The sequence below is a fragment of the Eurytemora carolleeae genome, unplaced genomic scaffold, assembly GCF_000591075.1.
Source record: "Eurytemora carolleeae unplaced genomic scaffold, Eaff_2.0 scaffold236, whole genome shotgun sequence".
Classification (NCBI taxonomy): Eukaryota; Metazoa; Arthropoda; class Copepoda; order Calanoida; family Temoridae; genus Eurytemora; species Eurytemora carolleeae.
In genome coordinates this window covers 29,852-45,321 of record NW_019396199.1, presented here as the reverse complement: position 1 = coordinate 45,321, position 15,470 = coordinate 29,852, and the positions used below count along the sequence as shown (strand labels likewise).

General features: G+C 31.5%; 1 protein-coding gene across 1 annotated transcript in view; it reads left to right on the top strand.

The window, feature by feature from the left end:
* The window catches only part of LOC111697919 (uncharacterized), a 32,642-nt gene extending 18,727 nt beyond the window's left edge, over window positions 1–13,915 (top strand). The window contains exons 6-10 of the mRNA XM_023468068.1: window positions 809–975; window positions 1,770–2,107; window positions 7,816–8,266; window positions 10,499–10,575; window positions 12,531–13,915. Of these exons, the coding sequence (XP_023323836.1) occupies window positions 809–975; window positions 1,770–2,107; window positions 7,816–8,266; window positions 10,499–10,575; window positions 12,531–12,823 (1,326 nt within the window). The 3' untranslated portion in view covers window positions 12,824–13,915. The remainder of the gene's footprint in view (window positions 1–808; window positions 976–1,769; window positions 2,108–7,815; window positions 8,267–10,498; window positions 10,576–12,530) is intronic.
* Window positions 13,916–15,470: the final 1,555 nt, after the last annotated feature.

The following is a 15,470-nucleotide window of genomic DNA, read 5'->3' as shown; positions in this document are numbered from 1 at the left end:
TTACTTCCTTATCTCTGTTAAATAACTCCTCTAGCCACTGTTTCAAAGTACCCGCACATGGAAATCATCAATTTTTAGATAGAAAACCAATGATATTCTCTTTACTAAGAAAAAGGATTAATGCAGACATGAAACTCTTGACATTAACTTATAACTACGTACACAGTACCTTTTATTATCTTTTTCATTTACTTTTGTATCTATAGCATTCCAATTATTGCTTCTTTTAACCTTTTCATTATTGTTCATTGTACTTTTTCATTGATTTTTTTATCTATAGCATTCCAATTATTGCTTCTTTTAACCTTTTCATTATTGTTCATTGTACTTTTTCAATTATTTTTGTATCTATAGCATTCCAATTATTGCTTCTTTTAACCTTTTCATTATTGTTCATAGTACTTTTTCAATTATTTTTTTATCTATAGCATTCCAATTATTGCTTCTTTTAACCTTTTCATTATTGTTCATAGTACTTTTTCATTTACTTTTGTATCTATAGCATTCCAATTATTGCTTCTTTTAACCTTTTCATTATTGTTCATAGTACTTTTTTTTCATTTGAAGCGTTTTTTTCAATATGTTTATTGGATTAAATTCACGTCCATATAATTCCTCGTTTTTATGATGGTTTCAACTTATTTTATTTCAATTTCTGTGATTACCAAATTGTTTGTGATTTTTAAGTTAACAGCTTCACGGTTGCTCATTAATTTTCCATATATTCTAAGTTAGCATTATTTGAACGAATCTTTGACAGCTATGTTTTTATCTACATTTTTCAAAAATATTCATTTATGATTTCTAGGGGGCTGCCTGGGTCTACCTGCTGACAAGTGATGAGTACGCTGACCGACTAGACTCAGATTACGAGCAAAGCGATCAGAATACTACCGGCAGCTCAGGGATTGGATCTTTACCTTACGATTTTGGAGAATCTAAACCCAGTGATACAATAGATATGGACCAGGATAGGTAGGATATACAAGATATAAACCCAGTGATACTCTAGATATGGACCAGGATAGGTAGGATATGCAAGATATAAACCCCGGGATACTCTAGATATGGACCAGGATAGGTAGGATCTACAAGATATAAACCCAGGCATACTATAGATATGGATCAGGATAGGTAGGATACACAAGATATAAACCCAGTGATACTCTAGATATGGACCAGGATAGGTAGGATATACAAGATATAAACCCAGTGATACTCTAGATATGGACCAGGATAGTTAGGATATACAAGATATAAACCCAGTGATGCTATTGATATGGATCAGGATAGGTAGGATATACAAGATATAAACCCAAGGATACTATAGATATGGACCAGGATAGGTAGGATATACAAGATATAAACCCAGGGATACTCTAGATATGGATCAGGATAGGTAGGATATACATGATATAAACCTAATGGTACTTTAGATATGGACCCGGATAGGTAGGATACACAAGATATAAACCCAGTGATACTCTAGATATAACTTTCTTAAAAGACTTCGTCCGAAATTTCAAACTTCAAAAAACTTTAAAAAAATAACTATTTAAGGAATTGAGTCTTTACCGCATGCTCTGATTGTCTAATCCCTATATCTTTGCAACCTGATTTTGTTCGACCTGAGATATTTCAAACTTTGCATTCTGTTTTAAATCAAATAATCTCAGTTCGAAATTTTAGGGTTTACACTATCAGGTTGCACAGATAAGAATTTATGATTTTGAGTTTGTGGCAAAGAATCATTTCCTTTGTTTGCTTAGGTTGTATACCTTGAAGGATTCCTGCTTCAAATCCGGACTTATTAGTTCTGCCCCCGAGACTTGCATAGACTCATCACAAGGTGAATCTCCGGTGCTACACGCCGGATATCTGGACAGCAGCGTGTACTGCAACCCTATCGAGTACAACGCGAGCCCCGACGTGGTTCAGCTGAATAATAATGAGCTCTGTGAGGATAGGAATGGACGGTATTTAAGCTGTGAAACTAGTAAGGGAAGATACAATAATTCTGACAGTGAGAATAAAGGTGGACGGAACTTTTTAACAGTGCATACCAGTAAATACGAGCCACAGTACCATTTCGAAAGTCCACAAAAAGGTAGAAAACTTAAATATTTAAAAAAAAGTAATTAGAGTTATAGACCCATGTCCTGCATAAAAAGTCTAAAGTTTAAGACTTTAAAAGGATTATTGCGGATACAACACTTTTATGAAACTTTATTAGTTTCATAAATCTATCTAACAAGAGACAAATATATATATTTGATTTGATTTGATTTGATTTGATTTGATTTGATTTTATTTGATTTAATTTGATTTGATTTGATTTGATTTGATTTGATTTGTGATTGTATGAGATTAAATGTAATCACGAACTCATAAAGATTCAGATTTCTACATTCTTTGTGCTTTAAATCCCGGCTTAGATCAGTTTCCTGTAGAATATCCTGACGTGGTATCGTTTTCTCAAAAACTCGGTAAAAATCGTTCGTTCAGTAAAAAACTATAGTTTTTAAGTTCGCAATGGCAAATCTCTGAACGATCCAATTCGCTCTTTTATCGTTTGTTAGTTTTTCTGAACGACAGCATCGTTCAATTGAAATATTTTCGTTGTTTTGAATTATTTTGTTCGTTGACATAAAAGATGCCCATCTCTAGCTAAAGCTAGTGGATGGATATTTGGATCAAGTTTTGTAGATTATTATCGTATTGAGCATAGTTCGTGAAACATTTTAAGTTCCTGGACTATTTAGAGGATCCCAAATAATCTGATTTGTTCTTAACTTCCAGATTCAGAATATTTTGCTCGGAAGTTTTTTTTACATTAGGCAAAATATTTACTTTCTCTAAATATATCAGCAAAAACGATTTTAAAAAAGGTTAGAACAAATATAATGATAAATTGTTTTCTTACTCGTTTTATTAATATCTTTGGTAAAAAACGATTTTTTGTAAAAATTATTAAAAGCAAATTTATAAAGAAAAATTATTAAAAAAGGACTAGAATTATTGAATTTGCGAGGTCGCTGAAGTGCCTACCGCCGGTTCAAATTTTAATCACCGATTCAAAAGTTTTGATCTCTAGTTTAAAATAAAGTGAACCTCGACTTGGTAATATTGTAATTGCTAGAGAACTGTATGGAAACTGTTGTAAACCTAATGGTTTGTATTTAACAGAGTAAACCATCATTTCAAATATAATTATCAAAGCGGGGGTTTCTATCCTTTAGAATGAAGGAGAATCCTACAGTTTATTATTCCCTAAACAGGCTGGGACATAATGATCTTAATATTGTTTAGATAAAGTGAAGGATTCCTTGATAATGGTTATGATGATCTTAATATTGTTTAGATATAGTGAAGGATTCCTTGATGATGGTTATATNAAAGAAAAAGTTTAAAAGAAAAGTAGAATTGATAAATTTTCTGTTTCATTGGTATTTTAACAGTGCACAAAGGGGACAATTAATTCTAGAAAAATGTTAACTTTTCTTTAAAACTTGTTTTATACTTGCAAGTTTCATACAGGATCGCTATGTAAAATGAAAGCAAAGGAATTGAGTTTTTGTCACAGACGCAAATTTTCAAATCTCTATATCTATTCAACCTGATAGTATAATTGATATTTCAAACTTATTAAATTTAATCTACTAGAATTCATAGTTTGACATAATATCTAAGGTGTATGAAGTTGGGCTGCAAAGAAAATCGGAATTTGTGGCAAAGACTCAATTCCTTTCTTGTGAAAAGTCTCAAAAGAAAATTTCAGGAGTTCTCGAAAAGGAAAGGAAATGAATTCTATAAATCTAAAAGTTTATTTTACTGTGCAATGTATTTCTGATCTCATAAATGATTTTAAATAATAAAAAATAAATAAGTTTAAGAAAAAAAGTCTGACTTATTTTTTTTTTTTTTATAATTTAAATGGAGGTAGTGTTAACTCCAGCTTGTTTGCCAAACAATTAAAAATGAAGAACGAAAAATAACAGAAACAAATAAGATACCACGCAGTTATGTTAACAATGGAAGAAGCTGGAAAGCCGGCCGCTCTATCCAACTATGTAGTAGCTAATAAGATACCACGCAGTTATGTTAACAATGGAAGAAGCTGGAAAGCCGGCCGCTCTATCCAACTATGTAGTAGCTAATAAGATACCATGCAGTTATGTTAACAATGGAAGAAGCTGGAAAGTCGGTCTATCCAACTATGCAGTAGCTAATAAAAATAAGATACCATGCAGTTATGTTAACAATGGAAGAAGCTGGAAAGCTGGTCTATCCAACTATGTAGAAGCTAATAAAAATAAGATACCACGCAGTTATGTTAACAATGGAAGAAGCTGGAAAGCTGGTCTATCCAACTATGTAGAAGCTAATAAAACTTTAAAAGTTAAAAATTGTTTAAAAACTATATTTAAGCAAATACAAATTTTAAAGTTTAAGAAAATTAAATTGATTTTTATTTAAGCTACTAAAAATTTTAAAAGTAAAAAAAAATTAAATATTTCGTTTCAAATTGGCTTCTGCAAACAAAATTAATATTGACATTTCACGAACAGACCAATTTCACGTAGAATTTTGGGTTTTTCCAAATTAAAAAATAAATAAGCATAAAAATTGCCGTTTTGTATAGTGTTCAAATTCAATTTGGCATATTTACAACCCTGAAAATCTGAAAGAGGCGCGAAGTGTCCATGGAAACATGTTTAAATAAATGTTATATATTCATAAAAGAGAGTAAACTGAAAGCTTCACATAAAGTAAATTATAAAGTTTATTTAGTTCCAACTGGATTTAATAAACATAAACAAAAGCAGAAGTTGAAATTCATTTAAATTCAAATACAATTTAATTTTTCAAAATTTAAATTCAAGCCGATGGCGGTTAAGTAATCATTCTAAGAGACTGTAATATAAATTTCAAGTAAACCTCTATTTAAAACATTGCCATGTCCGATTCACAACGCTATAAAAAACAGAAGATATCTTCATTTTCTCTAGTTTAATTCTGGCAATTTCCTTCAATATCTTTGCAGGCAGCACAAATCCAATACTTACTTGTAAGGAAAATCAGATTTGAAAATAATCCATTTTCAGATAGAAAACTTTATCATTGATTGTTGATAAGACAAAGGCTTGAGGGTACCGTTGGAATCGGACATGCCTGCACTCTAAAAATAGAAGGTCATTGGAAATAACAGCTAACTTTACAATTCCTTTTAAGGATGATTAATTCACTATTCATCAAACTAATTAGATACCCAACAATAAAAGGGTATTAATTATGAAGATGTATGGAGCCATAATTAAAACATTTGTTGATTTTGGACTATTCTTTAGTACAGTAGGTGGCAACAGAGAAATGGACCAATTATACACAACGTCACAAGTCAAATATAACAAGGAAAACGAAATTTTCTCCCATTAGTTGACATGTTTTCCAAGATTAAATAAAAAAGTGTAAAAACAGAAAATACAGAACACATAAAATTTCACTTTTTTAACTGTGAGATAAGCACTTTATTCTAAAATTATTAATAATTTTGTCGGACACAAAAACTGAACTGAAACTAGTGACGTCAAAGTACAGCTGTACTGAGAGTTTACAAATTCTACGTTGCCATCTATTGTTATACTTGAATCTATTTGGAAACAAGTATTGCCAAAAGTTCTTTCCATTTTTTATATCCAAACCATATCTAAAAACTAAATTTTCTTAATCTGGCCTTGTTGGAACTCAGGGTACAAATAAAATTATATTAACTTTCATAATTCGCGCTTCAGGTAATTAAAAAATGTTTAAGTTCTAATGCAAAAAATCCATTGTTTGTTAATTTCACCGGAAAATTATATCTATTTATGTTATTGTAATGGGTATTATTAAGTGCGAAAGTTTGTTTAAGATAAAACGAAAGTATTTTCACACCGAACGTAGTGAGGTGTGAAAATACTTTTATTTTGATCGAAAATAAACTAGAAAAATTGAAAATCAGAGCAAAAACTTTTTCGCACGCATGATACCCATTTCAATAACATATATAGTTTTATTCAGTTTTACTCAAATTATTCAATGAGACAAATTAGGTATGAAATTTGAAATTTTAATAGCAGGGGTGAGAAAGTTACTCTTTCGCCCTGTTGTAGGCCGATAAAGTGACCTAATAACCCTACACTAAAACGGGAAATATTAGGTGTTATAAATTCCATCAAAATTGAATAAAGAATTTTCTTATTTTGGTTCATGGGGGAAAAATAAAGGAATCGGGTCTTTTGTCACAAACTCTGACTGTCTAATATCTATATTTTTTTCAACACAAACTTGTAAACCTTAGATACTTCAAACTATGAATTCTTAAATAATCTAAGTTTTAAATATAATGGTTTAAACCATCAGGTTGCAGAGATATAAGGATGAGAAAATTTGAATTTATGTCAAAGACTTTAAAAGGTGAAAACATAAATTAACTTATATCGCTTTAAAAAACGAACCCAACATTAAATTTAGTAAAAATGTGCAATTGAAGCTAGGTGGCTCGGATGAAAAAATTTGGATAACGGGGCTCGGATTAGAATATTTGGATTATTGGGGTCTGGATGAGAAAATTTGAACAATGGGACTTGGATGAGAAAATTTGGATAATGGGGCTCGGATTGGAAAATTTGGATAATGGGGCTCGGATTGGAAAATTTGGATAATGGGGCTCGGATTGGAAAATTTGGATAATGGGGCTCGGATTAGAAAATTTGGATAATGGGGCTCGGATGATAAAATTTGGATAATGGGGCTCGGATGCACGTTACCACGTCATATATCATCTAAGCTAGTTATCCAATCCAAATACTGCGTTGGGATGTTTTATTTCTTTTGAAAAACAGAGAAAATATTTAATTTTTTATGATTTTGGATTAAATTTCTTCATTTCCCGCATTCCTAGATTTCTTTTATCTTCTTATTAATTTCAAATTTGTTTTCTTAAACAAGATATTAAAGTTAGAAAGATAAAGTTAAAACAGTAACTAAAACTCAGAGCTGATAATTTATAGATGTGAGATCGATGAAAAGTTATGGTTTAACTAAATAATTAACACATAATTTGTTGAACTAAAACTCGTACGCGAATACCTTATCTCCAATTTGATATTTTAGAACTTAAATCTCACTGTTAGAAAAAAATCCTATTTTTTTTTAAAGAGAGAAGCAATTACTGGTTTGCAAGCCCCCCCCCCCCCCCCCAACCCCTCCTTATCTGACTTAGATTTTGTACTTTTTAACTCTTTAATTAATACATTTTACAAAACAAGAGAAGAGATAATTTTTTCAAAATAACACAATTTTCTTGTATGAGATAAATAATGAAATATTTCTATCTTTTAGTTTAAAAGTCAAGCGAAAGATTTATTGAGCTTTAACACAGAAAATTCAAAACAAATTTTTTTAAATATCTTTACTTTGTCCAAAGCTAATGATTTCGAGGGTAATAATCTAAAACTTTCAATTTAAAACTAACTGATGGATGGGGGGGGGGGGGATACTAAAAGAATAATCAACTTATGACAAAATATTTTCTAAATCCTGAAAATATTTTCATTATTTGTAAGACCTTGGATAATCTCAAGAATTTAGTCAGGAAGATTAATTTTCATTATTAATGTAAAAAGATGAAAAATTCACGAAAACATCATGTTTTACTTCTACTATATACATATATTAAGTAGAGGGAAATAACAAATTTCTATGGAAAATTCAATTACATAGAACCAAACTAGCAAAGTTTTTTTTAGAATAAAATTTAATATTTTGTTTTAGACCGTCCTGTGAACAGTAGGACTCTCAGTGTTACTCAGGACCTAAGAGGACGTATTAATACATCATGTACTTTGGACATGTCAGCTGTGACCAGTGATCGGCAAGCAGCGGTCAGTGACCGATTATCATCCATGGATTCTAACCAGAAAGAAAGAAGAATACAACCGACGGTCAACCGACCGATATTATCTAGAGAACCAAAGATGGAAACTAATGAGATAAAGTTGAGTCACCGACAGTTAGGATCTAGTGACAGGCAACTGGGATCTAGTGACCGGCAACTGGGATCTAGTGACCGGCAGCTGGGTGTAAATGACCGTCAGCTGGGTGTTAATGACCGCCAGCTCTCAACCTGTGATTGGATAGGATCTAGAGCCGAGGAAATAGAACTAGATGGTTCCTGGTTTCAACCAAAACTAGACCAGCAGGCAAACCATAAGAGAACTGGAAGGTGAATAGATTTATATATTTAAGAAAACAAAATTTTATTAGAAACCAGCTTGAGAACCCCGCCGTGTACCCGTGATTGGTCGTAAATTACGATTTTCGCTAGTTTCCCCTAGCAAAGTCGACCCACTCAACTTAGAATCTTAAAACCAAGCAAAGAAAATTCCCGTGGTTCTCCCGAATTTTCCGATCAAAATTTGAGTTGAATCTGTCAAGGGGTTCTTGAGTTATGATCGAATATACAAAAAGACAAATAAAGATAACTAGTTTATATTCAGGGTTACCCACAAATTATGAGACTGTAAAGACGACTGCAAAAGTTAAAACGTAGCTTTACCGATTAAACTTTTCACGTCTTATGTTTTTTCTGTTTAACAGTTTTTTCCCTGTAGTTTCTTTAAAAAGTTTCCTGCGGATTATTGTATGCCTCACAAGCAATGAAAGAAATTAACAGAATTTATCCCTTTTCAAGATAAAGAAGCACAATATCTAAACCTCAATATAGTTTAGAATTATTTTGCGTATTTGCAGAAAAATTTGGTTTATCTTATAGTTTTTAAAAATGATAGCTTTGTTTACAAAAAGTAATATTACTTTTTAACACAAATTATTTTTTTCAAACCAAACATTTAAAAAGTAAATGTTTATAGAATTTCTTATTAAAAAGAGAGTTTCCCATAAACCCCTTTAATTCTGACTTATCAGACTTGTTAGAGGTTTGTTAAGGATGTTTTAGTTTTCTAATCCTTTTCTCTGTAAAAACAGGAGTTCATTAACAGGGGTTTACCAAAATACAAGGATTACAAGTTTTTTCTTGTAAAAGAATAGTTTTTCAGTCTAGGAATTTTATTGTTTAATTTAAACTTTTTACATATTTTACTTAATAAATTATTTTTTATTTTATTAATTTTTTCATTTTATTTGATTAACTGTTTAATTTAGTAAAGTTGGTAAATAGATTTAAATTAAAAATATTTTTGGAGAAAATTTTAGTTTTCTTTTTTACAATTTGGATTATATTCCTTCTTTTCATAAACTATTGTTTTTTCATTTTTTGTTTCTCTTTATCTTATGTTGAGATTTCTTTCATTAATATATATCTTTTTCTTATTTTTTGATTTTTATGTTAAAGGGAGTGTCTGGCTTGACATGGTAGTTGAGCTGAGAATGTAGTATTGTAAAGAAATTTTGAAGAATTCATTTGAGACATATCATACGTTTTCACGAAGCATATTTATTCAGCAAAAGTGCAAATTCAATTTTTAAAATCCTCATAGATTGTCTATTTTGGAGAAAGGATTTTGAGAATCGTTTTTTAAATTATTTAATGACGATCACGAAAAATGTAATACAAATTTGACAGTAAATTAAAACTCACAAATTAAAATTAATATTATTAGATTTAATTAAAGTTTAAATACAAAAGCAGAAACAAAATGAAAAGTAAACACTGACCTCTTATTCCAATTTAACATTCTCTTTTTTTTAACCTGATGGTGTAAACCTTCGATATTTTACACTTTGGTTGCCAGATAAAGTAGAAATCGTAGGCTTAAATTTCAAAGGTTGCAACGATATAGTATAATACAAAAATTTGAGATTGAGGAAAGTCATCAGTTTAGATTTTAATGAATTTGAGCCGTGCCTACTTAAATCTTGAAACATTGAATACAAACTTAAGTGGAACCAACCATATTTGAGCCGCGTCTCAAATTTAAGCCGTGGCTCAAATTCTTTAAATTCGGCCTTATAGTTTAGATGTTTAACCTAATGAAACTTAACATGTCGATTTACCCATTTTTACCCCTGAACAAATATTTCTAATGTAAACCAGGTTCTGCTATATTCGTGTAGACCAGATACCAAGGGTTTAAATTATTGAAAACTTTCCCCCCTGTTGCATACTTTCAGCTTAAACTTTTCAGCGCTCGCTCCACAAAATTCAATTTATACTTTGGGATATTTTAATTGTCCTTCGGACAAATCATTAGAACTCTAAATTCGACTTTTTTAACTTATTTTTTTCAGTTGTTTTCGTTTTTGCCACAAACTCAAATTTTCTAATCCCTATCTCTTTGCAACCTTTGATATCTCAAATTTAGACAATTTCATCACACAGATTTTGAAAATAAATGGTCTCAAAATTGGTTTGCATAGATATAGAGATTAGAAAATTAGAATTTACGGCAAGGACTCGATTCCATTGAATTATTCATCAACATTATTTATTTTTCAGTTGGTCTTCTTTGGTCAGCAGTTTCTTTTGTAGAAACAAAACCAGTAAACCGGGATACAGAGAAACCAAACTTCAAGGTTAGTTTCTTTATATTCATGTGAACCCCAGAAACCAAACTTTAAGGTTAGTTTCTTTATATATTTATAGTGAAACCTAGAAACCAAACTGCAAGGTTAGTTTCTTTATATTCATTATGAACCTAGAAAAAAACGTCAAGGTTAGTTTCTTTATATTCATAGTGAACCCCAGAAACCAAACTTTAAGGTTAGTTTCTTTATATATTCAAAGTGAACCCCAGAAACCAAACTTTAAGGTTAGTTTCTTTATATTCATAGTGAACCCCAGTAACCAAACTTTAAGGTTAGTTTCCTTATATATTTATAGTGAAACCTAGAAACCAAACTTCAAGGTTAGTTTCTTTATATTCATAGTGAACCCCAGAAACCAAACTTCAAGTTAGATTCTTTATATTCATGTGAACCCCAGAAACCAAACTTCAAGGTTAGTTTCTTTATATTCATGTGAACCCCAGAAACCAAACTTCAAGGTTAGTTTCTTTTTATTCATAGTGAACCCCAGAAACCAAACTTCAAGGTTAGTTTCTTTATATTCATAGTGAACCCCAGAAACCAAACTTTAAGGTTAGTTTCTTTATATATTCAAAGTGAACCCCAGAAACCAAACTTTAAGGTTAGTTTCTTTTTATATTCATGTGAACCCCAGAAACCAAACTTCAAGGTTAGTTTCTTTATATTCATAGTGAACCCCAGAAACCAAACTTCAAGGTTAGTTTCTTTATATTCATAGTGAAACCTAGAAACCAAACTTCAAGGTTAGTTTCTTTACATTCATAGTGAACCCCAGAAGCCAAACTTCAAGGTTAGTTTCTTTATATTCATAGTAAACCCCAGAAACCAAGCTGAAAGGTTAGTTTCTTTATATTCATAGTAAAACCTTAAAACCAAACTTCAAGGTTAGTGTCTTTATATTCATAGTGAACCTAGAAAACAAACGTCAAGGTTAGTTTCTTTACATTCATAGTGAACCCCAGAAACCAAACTTCAAGGTTAGTTTCTTTATATTCATAGTGAAACCTAGAAACCAAACTTCAAGGTTAGTTTCTTTACATTCATAGTGAACCCCAGAAACCAAGCTGGAAGGTTAGTTTCTTTATATTCATAGTAAAACCTTAAAACCAAACTTTAAGGTTAGTGTCTTTATATTCATAGTGAACCTAGAAAACAAACGTCAAGGTTAGTTTCTTTACATTCATAGTGAAACCTAGAAACCAAACTTCAAGGTTAGTTTCTTTATATTCATTGTGAACCCCAGAAACCAAGCTGCAAGGTTAGTTTCTTTATATTCATAGCAAAACTTAAAAACCAAACTTCAAGGTTATTATTTCTTTATGTTCATCGTTTATTTTAGCATATTTGTGCACAGTGGCCGGCAATTATATCAATACAATGAATATGACTTTAATTACTAAATGTTTCTGTTGTTTGAATTCTTAGCTAAAATCTAAATTGAAAACGAAAGCTTCTTTTTAGTACTAATAAAGGTATTAGGTACTTTTCCAAAGGCATTTTTCCAAACGTGACTTCCCAAATGACAATTTCCCAAGTGGCAACTTCCCAAATGTGCAATTTCTCAAGCTGCAACTCCCCGAAGGTTAGGTTAGGCCCTCTGAGGCGCCGCAGGCTGTAATGGGGACCTAGTGCTACGGCTAGGATGGACTAGGGGGCCGACGCCGCGGCTAGAACAGTCCGGAGGCCGAGAACTGCGACTAGGACAGGCTTAGGAAATTGACGCTTGGAAAATTCCACATTTTGGAAGTTGCCACTTAGGAAAATACCCTTGGGAAATTTCCACTTGGGAAAGGGAAAAATCCTTTGGGAAAGCACTTAACATTATCAAGGGTTTAATCACTAAATTATTATTTTTCAATTTTTCCATTGTTTTTTCCAAAGCTGCCGCATTTTATATTGTAAAAGTTTTCAGTTTTATTTTTTTAATTAAATATTTTTTATAGGTTTGCAGACTGCTGTTTATCTAAGAAAAACTGGTTCTTCAGTAACCCAGTTATACAGGGACACCAGGGACTCCTCTGATACTGGTATTGAGCTGACTCCTCTTCCTTCAAGAGCTAAGGATAGGAGTTGTATCTCCAGTATCCACCACTATACAGAGACTACCAGTGATAAAGAGTCCAACGGTTCAGGAGTTAAACATAGAAAGTTTATTAATTTTCCTAAACTAGCCACACCACTTGTTCAACATAGAGACTATACAACCAGGAGGACTACTAAACAGGACTATCTGTAGTCAGATTTTTGAGGAGGACTGTTAAACAGGACTATCTGAAGTCAAGTTTATGAGGAGGACTGTTAAAAAGGACTATTTGTAGTCAGATTTTTGAGGAGGACTGTCAAACAGGACTATCTGTAGTCAAGTTCATGAGAAATACTGATAAACAGGAATATCTGTAGTCAACTTCACGAGGAGTACTGATAAACAGGACTATCTGTAGTCAAGTTCATGAGGAGGACTGAAAGCAGGACTATCTGTATTCAAGTTCACGAGGAAGAATAATAAACAGGAGTATCTGTAGTCAAGTTCATGAGAAGCACTGATAAACAGGACTATCTGTAGTCAAGTTCACGAGGAGTACTGATAAACAGGACTATCTGTAGTCAAGTTCATGAGGAGGACTAATAAACAAGATTACCTGTAGTCAAATTCATGAGGAGGAATTTTACGTCATATACTAATATATCTGAATCCATGAATTTATGAACTTATCTGTGAATGCTCATGAATTATTTAAATCTATGATTATGAACTTAACTGTAAATGTTCATGAAATATTTCTATTTTCATGTTCATGAAATATTTGAGGGTTCGTAAACATTTGACTATTGCTCATGGACAAACAAGGACCGAAATTAATGAATTGAATAGCTCACTGAACTAACTACCGCCAATTCAAATCCTGTATTACCGATTCAGTCTCCGATTCAAAATCTAAATCCTCATGAATCTTTAACTTTGAGATCCTGAGGAACGATCGTTCTTTAACGGAACGGAAAGAACGTTTTTAAAATAGTATGAAAATTAGCTCAAGGACTTCTTACAGTTGCAACTCGTTAAATCCGGTCCCTTAGTCCATTTCCGGACTTTTGTTCTCATAAATAGATCTATTGCTTTTTAAGAGGTTAATTTAATTTAGTTTTTTATTATCTGTAACATGGTTATATAAACTATATTCAATGTGGAATCTAAGTTTGTCTTCTTAAGTGTATTGCCGCCTAAAAGTATCCAATTTGCATCAAGATTTTATGATACAATTTTTAATAGTGTATTTTTTTATGAAATGCTCTGCCAAACGAGGGGAGGAAGGCCAACCACATCAATCTCTAGTCTGAACCACATTCTCCTCATTTTCTCGTCCGAACCACCTCAAAATCATCGTCCTTTCAATATTATTTTTTTTAAGTGTCCGATCCTTGAAAATAAATACATCTTTTAAAAATATGGCGACGTTAGGGCCTAAAACATGACTAGAATAAAGTTTTCCAAGGATTTTGAGATGTTGGAATCTTCAAATCCACGAGAATGATGTCAAACATTATTTAGGTTAAAAATTGAATCTCTTCTGCCTCCAAACTGGATAACTTAAAAAAAAAAAATTTATACCAAAGAATTCGCGTGAACATGGTCTTTAATCTTTCCATTTCAACCCATACAAAATAATCATTGATTTCTGATTTATTTACAAATAAGGTAGATTTGTTGTCCCCACTAAGAGATCACTACTGCCTGCCGCATGCTTAAAATTATAGAAAAAATAATGTTCAATTTATATTGTTCAAATCATTTGCTACAATTAATTGGTCACAGCCCTATGAATTCAATATTTAATCATATAAAAATTGTAAGTCATATCTCTAACCCAAATTCAGCTGGAATATTACAAAAAGTTGTTTACATCGAGTTTGAGAATGTTTTGCGGCATTTTCCGCGAAAGAAAGGGCTCTTGATACAGACGCTTTTTTGTAGAACATTGTTTATGGAGCATTTTCATTTTTACGCAAATCTAAAATTGAATTGGGAAAAATTTATATGTCATCTTTGCCCTAACGTCGCCATATTTTTAAAAAAATGTATTTATTTTCAAAGATCGGACACTTTAAAAAAAATAATATTGAAAGGACGAGAAAATGAGGAGAATGTGGTTCGGACTAAAGATTGATGTGGTTGGCCTTCCTCCCCTCGTCAAACAGACTTTGACCTTTTTAAAGATATTAAAAGAACTATCGACGAATTATCAAGTAACCCTCCAATTTTAGGACTGGCACGTCTCGTTTATCAAGTTATCTATAATTAAACCTTGTTCCGTACAAACATTATGTAGACTTTTTTTTCTTCTGAAAATTTAGATTTTTCCATTGTGGTTTGTAAAAAGAGAGTTACTGAAAATTACGCCTGTTTTCCCTTTAAGTTCTTCATATTAACTAGCTACTATGATGCCAAAAAAAAACTTTGTTCCAGAAGTTGAAAAACTAAATTCATCTTCTAATGAAAACTTCTTTTGATGAAAGCGTTGTTTAAAACTTTTTAATTAAACCTAATTACAATTCTTTGATACAGTATTTAAACTTTTTACAAACTTGTATTTCCTAATTATTGAAATAAGAAAGTTTTAAGTTCCTGAAAATCAAACTGTGACAGTTTTTAATTCTTTCTGATAAAAGTTGAAATTTGCAATCTTTTTCTTTAATGAGCTTTGTTTCTAAAAAAGTTCTCTAAATTATAGAAAATACTATTATTCCTTAATTGTACTGCTCTGCTTCCTTACTATGATGGCTGTGATTCGATATAGAAGAAACATAAAATATGATAAAGTTAAAAAGCATGAAAACTTTTTTTTGGAAGTTCGTGCTTTCGACCAAAAAAACGCTTTACTGTCAAG